This window comes from Strigops habroptila, chromosome 11 (genome assembly GCF_004027225.2).
Source record: "Strigops habroptila isolate Jane chromosome 11, bStrHab1.2.pri, whole genome shotgun sequence".
Classification (NCBI taxonomy): Eukaryota; Metazoa; Chordata; class Aves; order Psittaciformes; family Psittacidae; genus Strigops; species Strigops habroptila.
In genome coordinates this window covers 8505007-8518469 of record NC_046360.1, presented here as the reverse complement: position 1 = coordinate 8518469, position 13463 = coordinate 8505007, and the positions used below count along the sequence as shown (strand labels likewise).

General features: G+C 42.2%; 1 protein-coding gene across 23 annotated transcripts in view; it reads right to left on the bottom strand.

Annotated features, from left to right (window-relative positions):
- Positions 1-7: 7 nt before the first annotated feature.
- The window catches only part of ARVCF (ARVCF delta catenin family member), a 279202-nt gene continuing 265746 nt past the window's right edge, over positions 8-13463 (bottom strand). For 21 of the 23 annotated variants that reach the window (XM_030500611.1, XM_032920202.1, XM_030500609.1 and 18 more), the window contains 4 exons: positions 12765-12818; positions 8252-8343; positions 6664-6777; positions 8-5266 (listed from right to left, as the gene is read on the bottom strand). In XM_030500611.1, the coding sequence (XP_030356471.1) occupies positions 6676-6777; positions 8252-8343; positions 12765-12818 (248 nt within the window). In that variant the 3' untranslated portion in view covers positions 8-5266; positions 6664-6675. The remainder of the gene's footprint in view (positions 5267-6663; positions 6778-8251; positions 8344-12764; positions 12819-13463) is intronic. The other 2 variants (XM_030500615.1, XM_030500616.1) reach the window with 1 other exon arrangement.

The following is a 13463-nucleotide window of genomic DNA, read 5'->3' as shown; positions in this document are numbered from 1 at the left end:
GCACATGTATTCTTTCCAGGCATGGTTTATTGAAAACACACCAAATTGTTATCCTACATACCTGGTTTCTAACAAGCATTCTACTTGTCTGCATTATGGAAAGATTCTATAATAATAATACATTCTGTCACGGTAACATTTGTTCTATGAAAAGCATAATCCACCTTTTTTTTTTTTTTCCTCTCCATACTTGTAAAATCAAACCATTCTAAGTGTTTCAGTTTATAGTACAGTGTAAATACAATGCAAAATCCCACCAGTCTAAACTACAGAGAGAATGTTGAGCAGTATTACAGAAAACACACTGTTGATTTTTTTTTTATTCTCCTACCATGAAAATTTTAAGGCACATGATAGTTACAAACACATTAGCTACTAATTACCAGAAAGCTTCTTAGTCTAGTTATTTTGTTTTTCTGAACAGTAAGAACCAGATTGGCAGGCCTTGTAGTATCTGCACTATCTTCCTCCTCACTTTGGACTTCAGAACATCCTACCCTGACATAAAACTTAAAACAGAAAAAAAAGGTTCGTAATAACTTCCCCTTAAATGCACTAGATTAGTTACGGTACCAATAAGCCAGAGAATTTCTCTGTCAAAGATAAGGAAACACCAGATTTTAGGGGTATCAAAACAAAGAAATTTTGCAAGGAACTATGCCTATATAAACACCTTCAAAACCTGTGAGAGCACGACTCCATCCCAGCACGAAACTGCTGGCTGAAGTTATTGGCACACTGGTTGTCACTGAGCAGGCAGTCGCACAGCAGCAGAGGCTTTAACCATGCTAATGCACCCAGCTGGCTTCTGCAGCTTTGCTTACTCCCAGGGTTTAATGTGCACCTCTCACAGGTAGCTGAGCCCACATGCTCAATTTTAAGGCAAGCAACAAGGTAACTCACCACCTTCAACCTCATGGAACTGCTCTAGGAGTGAAACCTGCTTTGCTAGCACAAGGCTTGCGTGCTAGAAAGCACTACTGAAAACTACTCCTCAGAGCTGGCAAGAACTCACCAATCTGCTGTTACGAACATGCCACCCCCTGATGTGTCACAGCGAGGCAGTTCCTAGTCCCCAAATCAGTCCCTTTTGTGATGTTTTGGCAACAGAGACAGGATTTGCTTTCCTGATACAAACGCATTCAGAATCGGTATGTCTGAGTGCACAAGAGTAGAACTAGGACAGGCAGGTATTTCGCCCAGAAGACACTGAAGATCAGGACCTGTGGCTGCCCAAACTGTTCTCTGGGGAGCATTTCAAGCTGGCAACACATCTTGAGTTATCAAGTTACACTTAGGGCTAAACTGCTACTTAACTCCAACACAGAAACAAAATGTCCTTAAGCCTTGCCTTTCCTCTCTCCTCCTTGGGTTCTGCAGACAGACAAACCAACCTGGGAAGCTGTAAGCACAAGTAGAATTGCTCACACACTCAACAACCAAACCTGATGCTTCTCCAGGGGAGTCTTGAGACACAGTGGTTCTTTTTAAACCTCCACAGCTTAGTGAAGATGCTGGGAGACGTGCAAACCTTCCTGGGAAGAAAGTTCTGCAGTAATTAGACACCATCAGGAGTTTCCCTCTCCCCTGTGTTATCTCAGCCCTCAACTGGGCCATCAAATGTTCTCCTCCTCTGTAGCAGGAGGCTTTCAACACCACTGCTTCCTTCCACAACCATCCCTCCCACTAGAATTCCTGCAGGTAGAAATCTCTTCTTCCCCAGCCCTTTGCAGGCAGGTTCCCTCCAGTTTTCACAGTGGATCCAACAGGAAAAGAGGAGGTCACATACCTGAGCCCTAAAAAGCACTGCCTGCCCTTTAGCAGGAGGCTCTAGACCCTACTGCAGCTTTAGTCACGCACACTGCCACTTTCCCTTCTTTACATACAGTCCCTGCTGCCAAAATAACAACAATTACAGGTTCATCCACCCACATCCCAGAACAGCTCAAACAGTCAAACACTTGCACCAACAAGGGGAGAGGTACGGGCAGGGGTGGGCACACATCCCACCAGCGAGCTTGTGGCACAGATGAAAAAGACATTACATCACCAGCCCTGCTTCAAAGTATCTTGCTCTGGACTTCAGCTGGTGGGTTGGTAATACAAGGTGATAGTCTCACATGCAAATCACGCCCCAGCCTATTTTCCTTCCTCAACATCCAAACAACAGTTTGTTCAGAAGAAAAGCCACAGTAATGTGAATGATGGGTTATTGCTACATACTGGGGAATTACTTGTTTTTGTAAGGCATGGGAAGGACGGGGGTAAGATGTGTGATTCCCGGGGGAAGTCTTGGCCCACAGACTCGGTATTTATCTTCCTACGTCCTTTGCTTTTCTGCAACAATAAGCCATATTGTCAGCTCACAACCACGCTGGCTGCCATGAACACTTACCCCCAGGAAAACAAAGAACAGTTTGCTACAATAACCCTGGGCAGCCCATCTAACCTGACAGGGAGCTTTGCCTGTCACAGGATGCAGTGTAAATACAGAACAGGTTTCTAGGGGGAAGTAGGATAGGGCCTGAATTTGCTTCTCAAATGCTCCTCAATGTTTTCAGCCCACTAATGACAGATTCCAACCCAGATTTTGAGTGTCCCTGCAGTGCCCCACTGACAGCCATGTGATATTTGGGATAGGAGGTCATGGACATAATTGGCCCCAGTCACTTCACCTCCTCTTTCCTTCAATTTTCTCCATTAACCTCCTGCTGGCTTTAAGTATCTGTACAACAACTAAATCACAAAGTCTTAGCAGAGACTCCTTTCAGCAGTCAGGTCTTTATTTTAAGTGAACTTTGCTCAGGCTCCTTTGGTAAATATACGGTTTAAAGTAGATCAGGGACAGACTGACAGCACGGCCCTTCTCTTACACTGTTCTAGTCAGCTACAAAGCAGGTTCCATTGCTAATTACTGAACGTTTTTAAAAAAATCCTTTCATATACAAAAAGAATACACCAAGTACATAACCAAAAGTGATATAAAACTCTTCCGTGTAGCTTGGTTAAAAGGGTCTCCGCGTATTGGCAGAACAAGTATGAAAAGAGCACCATTGATATAATATACAGTCAGACTATGCATCTGGTTTCATCGCCACACTTCATGTCTACACATAGAGACACTGCCCCGACACAGATCATAACAGATGTATCTCTTTGCTTCCCTTGATCTGCTGAGCATCTTTGGGCCAAAAGGACTCTCATGCAGCTGAAAAAAACAAATCTTTGCTACCTTAATTTGCTCCAAGCAACTTCACCTTCCCAAGATCCAGAAGTGACCGCTGCAATGTACCTGGAAGATGAGGGTCAAAAAGGGAGGGTGTGAAGGAGCACACACGTCATCCAAATCACTGACAGCTTCTGGCATCAGTCTTTTTCCCTGAATCAACAAATGCTTCCCTCTCTTGCAAACTACTTTACATGGTTTTGTTAACCTATCCTCTGCACAACAATATATATATATAGATATATAGATTTTTTTTTATTTATATATATGTATTCATGTCAAATTTTTAATATACTCAAGAAGATACAAAGCTCTTGGTACTTGCCTTTTTTTTTTTTTCAAGTTTTTAAATTTTTTTTTTTACAAAAATTTTAGGCGTTTACTATTACAGTATATCTGGGGGGAGATGAGGTTGTTGGGTATTTCCCCTTTTTAATTACAAAGGAAACGGCAGGCACTGAAAACCGCAAGTGATGTTTGCTAGATTCAAAATGTGCTTTCCAGTCACACCGTTTTTTAGGAGCTTGGTTAAAACTAAAAGTGGCAATCACAGAATAGTGGCAACCAAATAAAATCAGCAAAAGTCTTCTGATACCACTGGTGAGACATTTGCTTCCTATTCTCATCTGCTGCCCTCCCTCGACCAATGCCTGGAGAAAATCAGTGATCTGAAGTCATTTAGTTCATGGTGTTACCAGGTACCATACAAGCAGAATACGTTCTCATGAGGTAAATTCCCCCTCATACAAAGCAGGCCTTGGCATCTTTTAGGAGAACCGCTGCACATGGCTGATTTACACACCAAATGAAAAATGTAATCTCAAAACAGAACCAAAGGGACACAGAAATCATGATGACATAAAAAAAAAGCCAAACCAGTTCCCTTTGTGGCATTCTTCATCAGGATCTATAGCCCAAAGCAATCATGGATCCAACAGTGACAAATTTACTATCAAATATAAGTGACAGACCCATCTAAAATTTATAGTGTGTTCAAAATGAGACACCCTACAAAAAAGCTCCTATTTCCTTCCAATGTGTTAACAGCTATGGCAAAAGAAATTTTTGATCATCATCAATGCAATCCTGGTACATTTAAAATGTAAAAGCTCCTTACTGCAACCTTTGAGAACATGAAAACAAAAAGCCAGCCAACTCCATCCTCAGCAGAGATTTCTGAACCAGGGACACTGAAACCTTCAATAAACCGCTTTTCAATATGTGGAAATAAAAACAGAGCCATTACAGAATTCAAAAGGCAGAAGTATTGTACACCAGATTATAATGATAATATAGCACTGTGAATGATATAGCTTACTCTAAAAGCAGATTATACAGCTTGCATCAGTTTTGCCGTCCACTCTCCAGTTCATTTGACCAGCGTTTAATAGTATTTGTTCTGCATTTTCTCCCTTTATTGAAATCCAATAAACCCACCCAACACTCCTGCACTTTCTGTGGAAATAATAAAAGAAAACCTAAACATTTTTCCAAAAGCTTTTAAAAATGTTAGCTTCACAGTTCAAAAGAAATCCCCCAAAACAAAAACCAAAACAATGACCCCCAAACCAGAAAAGTGCTATTTTATCTTCATGGCTACACCTACGATGTTATTTCAGTCTCTCCTTCACTTGAGAAGCTGTCTTCTTTGCTGCCACATGACCTTCACTTCTCGTACTTGGCATCATCCACACTAAGAGTCACCTAAGAATGCAGCCCGCTAGATGGAAGCTTGGGTTCTCTTTTCTTGCTTGCTTTCTTCTTGCAGGAGTGGGAGGAAGGGGGAGGTGGTGGCTATTTCGGGTGGGAATGTAACTGAGTTAAAAAGCAAATTGTCTCGCTGTAAGGCATGGTGCTCTGGGGTTGGCAATGTTGTCAAGTCACTCTGTTTTCTCCCCGCATCCTCCTAGAACCTGCGGCCTGGTCAGTGATGCAGCGCCCTCCAAATCTGAATGGCAGTGGTGACTGATGAGATCCTCTGTGTCGATTCAATGTTTGTTTCTCCCCCTCAATTAAAAAAAACGTGGTTGGACTTTAGCCCTGCAAAATAAAGTCAAAACTGATTAATTCCAGCAAGTAACATGACCTTGGTGATCTCCTGTGGCAGGACAGCAACTGGAAATGCCAACCTATCCCCAATACATGGGCTCCTTAAAGGGTATGACTGGGAAAAAATGAGCAGAGAATCTGTACCCCACCTGTAAGCCTTCAATGCTCAGAGGAGGAGTGCAGGAGCGAAGTACACAGGCACAACCCACATACATTTATCTCTGCTCTTTGGCTGAGCCAACCAGGCTGCCCATGCAGTGCTGACCAGCTGTGTGAAGCCAACAGTGCCAGGTCTGCTCCGTGGCTATGTAAGAGTACCTGGCAATGCTGAAAGACTGCTCTGGGCAGGTGCTTCCAACCCAGAGCAGAAACAATCTGTAAACACTTCACACTTACACTAGACTCTTAGAAGAAGAAAGAGGTGGGGGGGAAAATCCACCACTACGACCCAAAAACACATAGGAGTTTTCTCTCTCACTAATGCAAGTGATTTCCATGTAGAATTTATGGGGGTGGATGATGCTCCATGTTTTGGAATCTGGGCCTTTAAAAGCCTATTGTCTATACTCTGATGGGAAAGCTGCCCAGTGCCTTCCTGACAGTCACTAAGATTTTCCTTCAGCCATAGCCAGGGGCATAAAACCTGCTGCTCCAAACATAGCATCACATCTGATGGAGTCCCAGAGGTGTAACGGGGGTAGAGGGCTGTCTAGCAAGACAGCAGGAGACAGATTAGCAGTGGCAGGAGTGAAGAAAGGCCAGGGACAATACTGAGGAACTTGGCACGTGGCAAAGGCAGAGAACAAGAAAGCAACAAAAAGGCACCCTTCTTTAGTGACAGGAAAAATAAAATACAGAATTGAGAAGTGGGAGTTGTGGGTCATTGTTTATTGTGTGATCAAAATCATCTCTCCTTGCAAAGTAACTCGTGTAGAGCCAGCAGCTTTCCTGCAGATGGGCAGGGCAATTCATGGGAACCTCAGGGGACATCCATAAATAGTCAAGGATATGCTTTTCCTTAAGTCTCAGGCTAATCCTTATAATGAGCATAGAGGGGAAAAAACATGGTTGGAAGCAGGAACACGCTATTAAAAAATTCATTCCCATGGCCTAACAGGAGAAATCTTTCACATTTCAGCTGACAACCAATCATTCACAATACTAATTTTCTGCCTGGTTATTTGACAGGGTATTTTTTAATCAAACAGTGGTGTTTGACTGCATTTCATTAAAGATACACTGAATAATACAAACACCACTTTTTCTTAACTGCATTTTCAATTGTCTGAAAGGACCCAGTCAGCAGTTAGCCTTGAGCTTCCACAGTGATACAGATCATGCACGAGACACGTTAATCACTAGCACCAATTACCATTAAAAGGACCTACCATGCATGCAAATTAGACCCAGGAGTCAACAGGCTGGGGTTTAATGTCACGGGCATCCACCAGATTCACCGAAGCCCTGTTACTCCTATTAATGTTTTTCCTATTTGTGTCATTCTGCAGCACAGGGTGAGGAGTTAAAGGCAAAACAGAGCGGATTAATCAAACAAAACCACCAAACAAGTCAGCTTGTAAAGAAGCACATGGGAAAATTAGTGGTAGAGGAAGAAACAAGATCAGCAAAGGCACAATACTGACAAAAGCATCTGCAACAGCCAAAAGGCTGCACCTCCCTGCTATCAGTATTCACAGTTCTTGGCCTCTCTTGAGCCTCAGAGCCACGGTTACCCAACAGCTCACAAGCCAGAAGACCCCACAGACACATTTCTGTTTCACAGCACAGGGAAAAGGATGAGAAGCAGCTACTCAGTTGTGTGCAACTGACAGCATGGCAGCGCATACCTTTGGTGTGTCCTACAGGCTGAATTCAGGTTACCCTCTGGCCTTACAACCAGGCAAGTTAATATAGGCAGACTGACGCAGCAGGACATCTTCCTAATTCATGATCTATAGAAATATTTTTCTCCAAATCACATCTTTATTTCCCTTGTCCCTAATAATAGTGGGTTTTTCTTTCAATTTACTGAAGTTTGTTTTCATTCAACACGAATCACTTGGATTTTCTGATATTATCAGCAACATGCTGAAGGTTAAGGACAGCCTTCTGCAGACTAACAATAGTATTTTCTACTACTGACTCTTGTTTTCAACAAATCCTCCTCTTTCTCCTTGAAATTACTTCCCCAGAGGAAAACACGACCTTTTTCTGAGGCCAGCGAGAACTGATGGCCACAGCGTTAATAAAATCTCTTTAAAAGGTCTACTGAAAAGCTATAGCAATGCAACAGAAATTACACAGATCCTACTAAGCCACAACTGCACACAACCCACAGGACAGAGCTTTGTGAAGTAAGATTTTTTTATGAAGTTGCCTAAATTTGTTTTTAGAAGGCCACGTCTCTCTCCCTCTCCATCTCCTTTGCCCGTGCCCATAGTCCACCATCAGGACTGCGAATGAGTGTTGCAGAAACGACTACTGTTCACCATCCTGCTGTACACAGACAGACACACAAGATCACACCTACTTCTCTTGGCGAAGACAATGAAGCAGTGTGACAGTGTGAAGTGACTATTCTCGGAATAAAGCCGGAGCACAGTTACACACTTTAGGACTAGGGAATGCGGCCTGGACAAGGGTGACAGAACAAGCACTTTCGGTTTTTACAACCTCTTCCATTTACAAGAATACAGTGATTGCCTGCATTTGCTCCCACACTGGAAAGCAGTGTTTTGGTCTTGTTTCTAGTTAGCCAAGAGTTGAGTTACAAAATAGTGCCTTTATTGAAAAAAAAAAACCAAAACCAAAAACATTCCCCCTAAAAAACCCCAATGAAAGAACCCCCACAAAATAAACTCCAAAACGTCTTTACAGCCCCCTGGTGAGTAACTACCCTATATTTCTTGCTGAGGACACCAGACTTCCTTTCTCTTGCAGGGACTAACTAGCATTCAGCAGCAAGAGGAAGCTCACTTTTAAAGGTTCTTTCTCCGAGGCATCTCCTGTGTTATCACTGGTCTTGTATTTGCGCTCCTTGTCCCGGTGATCGATGGTGGAGTACCCATCTGAGGAGAAAGAACATGACAGGCATGAAGCACAAGTAAGAGCAGAAACAGAGCGGATGCAAGCAGAATTCTTCAGCAAAGAAGCAAGAAAATAAACCATCAGAACCCAAAGATGCTGGCAGCCTGCTTTTCACATGTGCTCCAGCTCTGAAATTGCATTTTTACCAGCTAAAAGCAAAACAGAAAAGCCCTCTTTTTATAGCACTGCCAGATGCTGACACTCATTAGCAAGCAGCCCTGTTTTCATCCCAGCCTGCTGCACTTTTTAGTGTGCTCAAGGAAAGCAGCAAGTTGTCATCTCACGCCCTGTGGCTAATGAGCTCCAAATTCAGCCCAAATCTTGTGCTCCTTGCTTAGCAGCCTGATTAATTGGCTGTGTTCATTCTGTGAATGCTCTGCAGCATGTTCCCACTCTTCCTGAGCCTGACCACTAGCAGGACATGACAATGACTTGGAAGAGTCCCCTTCAGAGCCCTGAGAAAAAAGGCCTGTTGAGTTGGAAGAAATCCTGATGCAAACCCTGCTGTGCTTGGACTGTCTTTCATTACAAAGTGGCACCTGTTGGTTCTTTTTCTCCTGACAACTAAGAAACAATATGAAAGTGTGAGGAACACAAGGAAGAAAAGTGTGAGAGGGTTTTATAAAGCAATGGCTCTAATTATTTCAGAACCTTCGCTTTGAATCATTGTCAGCCAATACAAATCTTAATTTATTCTCCTGATGCACTGCGTTTCCTTTATTATCAGTGACAAACAGATCCTCTTGTGCTCTGCTTTGACAGCTTTGTAATCTGAAGTAAACGACACTCAAATTTATAGCTCCCTGTAGGCTTTTGTCTTCCCCTATATAACTGAGGGATCATTAACGTTTTCATGTCCTGACAAACCAGGTTCTTAGAATACCACAAAAAGGTTTTACATAAACTCAAAACGCTCCTCTCGGTTTATTTCTTGCCTACAACAGGTCATTAAGAAAAAGTAAGTTATGTTTTTTGTGGGTTTCCCATGGCAGAGGCACTGTTTGCACACATGACACGCACAGTCAGAGCAACTGAGACCAAACGCAGCTGCAGAGCAGGGCCCTACCTAAATGATGCTTATGCTGGCCATGGCCAGGTTAAGTTTTAAAAGGGCTGTAGTTTTCCTATGCACTTCATGAATCCAAGTGCACACAAACCTGCAACAAGCACCTGAAGTAGCATCTATTTATGTATGTATGGATAGTAACAGATTATTTAACCACACTGCCTAAAAGTAACTGAAACATTTTAGAGTTACACATGTAGTACACAGATCTTAAAGCATGAAAATAATTGCTACATAGAGCTTTACTAACAATTACTTGTTGTCAATGAAGATGCCTAACATTCTTGGCTATTCCTTTCAAACAAAAAAGAGAAAACCCAAAGGCTACCAGCTGCATCCAGCTACCCAGCCAGCAGTTGTGGAGGAATGCATGACCAATAATTCTCTTTCAAACGACAGGCAGGAATACTGCTGGTAAGTCTTATCCTAATCTAAAGATTCACCATTTATTTATGAGGAAACAGTTCACACAGATATGTATTTGAATGATGGAAACATGCTGACTCCCCAAAGAAATCAAGCTCACCGCAACTGAATGGTAGCTTTTTACAATCTGATATTAACTATCCTCCCAATGATGTAACAGATCACTTTGCCTTTTTGTAGTGCCATCATCGTGGGAGATCCACAAACATTTTAAATGAATTGGCATGATACAAAGGAAACCTTTAACCTACCCCCAGAAAGCAACAGCTACTCAGTGAAGTACAGCAGCTGCGATACTTCCCAGGGAGCAAGGTCAGAAGTAAGAATTGCAATCACAAAAAATTAAAAGCACAACAGATCTTTAACACCATTAAAAAAATTAAACTCCCCCATGCTTAGGAAGGACAGCAGCAACATGAAGATCAAGCACAGTGGCAGTACTCTAACAACAAAGAATGGTCAAGAACTTTGCTCTTCATATCTAAGTTCCAAGATATTTTGCAATTCACAGTCAGCCCACTGTTGTGTGGCTGACTGCATGCCAACAGCGCCACACACATCAGCACTAATGGATTATGTGTTTCTAAAACCCACACACTGTGCTGTGACTCTGTCAAGATAAGGGGCGGTGGAGATGGTAAATTCGTGATTTGACCTAATAAAATGACAAATGTCTTCAAGGAGGCTGCATCAGAGAAGTAATACTTCAGAGCCCCAAGGACCACAGCTCTCCAAAGAAATTACAAAATACTTCTTCTCCTTCTGAATGTTTCAGATTCATTCTAACAAGTGAATTAACTCTGTTCCAGTGGCATAAATGAGGCCTATACAGATCTTACTGCTCTAAGGTATTAAGTGCATTATTCTGAGTTAATACAACTGAATGTATAAACAAAAGTTATACTGGCCAACAGAGGCACATCCCATTCTTGGCTTGTTTATTCCTCTTTCTCAGCTTCTTTCTGCTTGTCTTCGGTATTGCTTCACTGACTATCTCCCATTCACTCTGCAGCAACATTTTTATGTCATCAGGAATTACAGAACCAAATGCCTGCTCAGTGTCAGTCCATCTGTGCCCTCACACAGCTCTCGATTTACACAGATCAAACCTCTGGCCCCATCAAAAGGGAGGAGGAGGAGGTGAAAGGAAAAATTACACCTGAAGATGGGCACGTAGGACAGGGGCATCTGAACTACGTGTCTGGTCTGAACAATTTTCAGCTGCCAGATGCTCTTGTTTGACTGTAGGTTAACTGAGGCACAGATACAGTTTCAGAGAACTCTCAGATTTGGCACACAGCCTGGAGATCACAGCTCTGCTACTTCTATAGACAGCCCAGGGTCACAGCCACCCTCAGGCAGCACCCTGACAATAAGCATTGATGATATTCAGATTACTCAGTGCAAAGCGTTCTCGGGAGCTGATAAAGTCTGGCAGACCTGCACTGTCTGCACTAGCGTGTGTAGTGCACCCCACAGTGACTCATAATACATGTTTTCTTCCATCCTCCAGGAGTGGGGAAAAAAAAAAAAAGAACAAAAACTCCAGAATACAAGACCACAATGAAGTTAAAATCAGAAAATACAGTCTAGAACAACTCCTTATGTAAGTACTCCCGTAAGTCAAAAAACACACGGCTTTTGGAAGAACCTGAAGTTGTTATTCCAGTTCGTTGGAATTACTAATAGTACACTGGATAAATTAATTTAGTCCCTTCTCAGTTGACCTCTGAAACAGCACAAAGTTATAGTACTACTGGAGTTAAAAGGCACTCAAGAACTGGGAAAACTTGACAGATTTCATCTTCCAGTAGTGATAAAATGATGGGAGAACAGCACAATCCAGAGAATCTGCCTCATGCTGTACATACGCTGTTAATTTGCATTTCCTCTTGTACTCAGAGCTGTACCAGTAACTCCTGAAAGCATAAGGCAACAATTAATACGGAGACTATAAACCATCAGCACTGCCCATACTGCAGCACCTGTGAGCACACAGCTATCCTGCCAGGCAATCTCCTCACAAGTTATTCTCTTCCACTGTGAGAACAAATGTTTCAGTGTTCCCTTAGGCAAAACTCATATGGACAGTTGATTCATGACAGGTGGCATTTCATTCTTCTAAGAATACAAAAGGTAATATATACCTGTTATTTCAACTTCGGAACATGCCTGGCTTTCAGCTTGATTCTAACTTGCTACTTTTTTTCAGCTACCATCACAATAGCAGGATATCAAACTGTTTCATTTGGAGGCATTAATATAGATATTTAAATATCGTCAACTGGAAGAAGTAAAGCAAATTCTCAAGAGACCACACAAGCCCTTTAGCTACCTCAGTAAACAAAAAACCCCCTACCTCTACCAGTCTTAAACTACAGAGCCTATCAATCTCAAAGCACTTCAGTGACAGCAGGTGGCTGTTCTCTGTCTACAGGAAAAGTCAGGCTCAGCTAGATGCAGGTAAATGAAAAGTGGAGCCAGAAATATCATACACACTAACTTTTTTTTTGGCATTACCTAGAAAACAAAGGTAGAATGGATTTAAGCACAAGCATTACATTGAAGTAAATTTTCAACTCTTTTTTCCTTCTGAATCCTCAGACTTCCAGATCTCTAATCCAAGTGCCTCAAGGGCCAGAGACTAGAACAAAAGCTAGGTCAGTATTATCTCCAATATATGCTTAAAGTAATGGAGAAATTGGTGTGTACACTCTACAGGTATTTAAAAGAAAAAAAAAATGGTAGAGGGGGAAGATGACAACCAAGCTCTTGCAAGGTAACGTCCTGCTTTTAAATGTCAGCTTTATCCATCTGAAATAATATCTCCTAGAGAAATAGTTGAACTTTCCTGTGAGTGACAGTGTGCTCTATCAAAACAGACAGAGTTTGATCTATGGCTGAATTCACCTGGGCCAAGTTCATCCATAGGTATCATATCACGACTCCCAGTCTTCTCGTTATCTGTAAAACAGAAACATTGAAACGACTTGAGTTACATTTGCTTTTCTCAAAACCTGGTAGTTTTACATTAGTTACACAACCAGAAAGGTCCATAAAGTACTAAATGCAGAGACTATTATAAAAAAACCCCACCACACCATTCAACTGTTACCCATTCAGAAAGTTTGATTTAAGCTCTCCAAACAGCACACGTAATCCTTCTATTTTCTGCTTTCGCACTGTAATATAGAACTCCCTCTCTCCAAGCAATAACAGGAACTGCAGTTCTGCTTTGGACTACCTTCCACCTTTAACAGCCTCCCTCTGGTCTCTCCAGAATAGAAGAAAATGAAAATAAGTAAGGCTGCAGCTCCACACTGCACACAATTCAATGTGGCAGTCTGCTGAGCCAACTGAAAGCTAAGCCACGAAGAAATCAAGAAGTTTATGTCAGATCAGCAAACAGACCCGAGTCATCCTCTGTCTGCATAATCTGCCAGATTTGATCGAAGGCAGGGAAGGTGGAAACATGCAGGGCAGTGTGGGGCTGTGTTTTCTGCAGCAATCTGCAGTTAAACCAGGTAAAGTGCAACATGGCAAGTTCTGCTGTAGCAGACTAAAGATTTCTGAAAAGAAATCTTGACATCTAAGAAATGAAATTAAAGC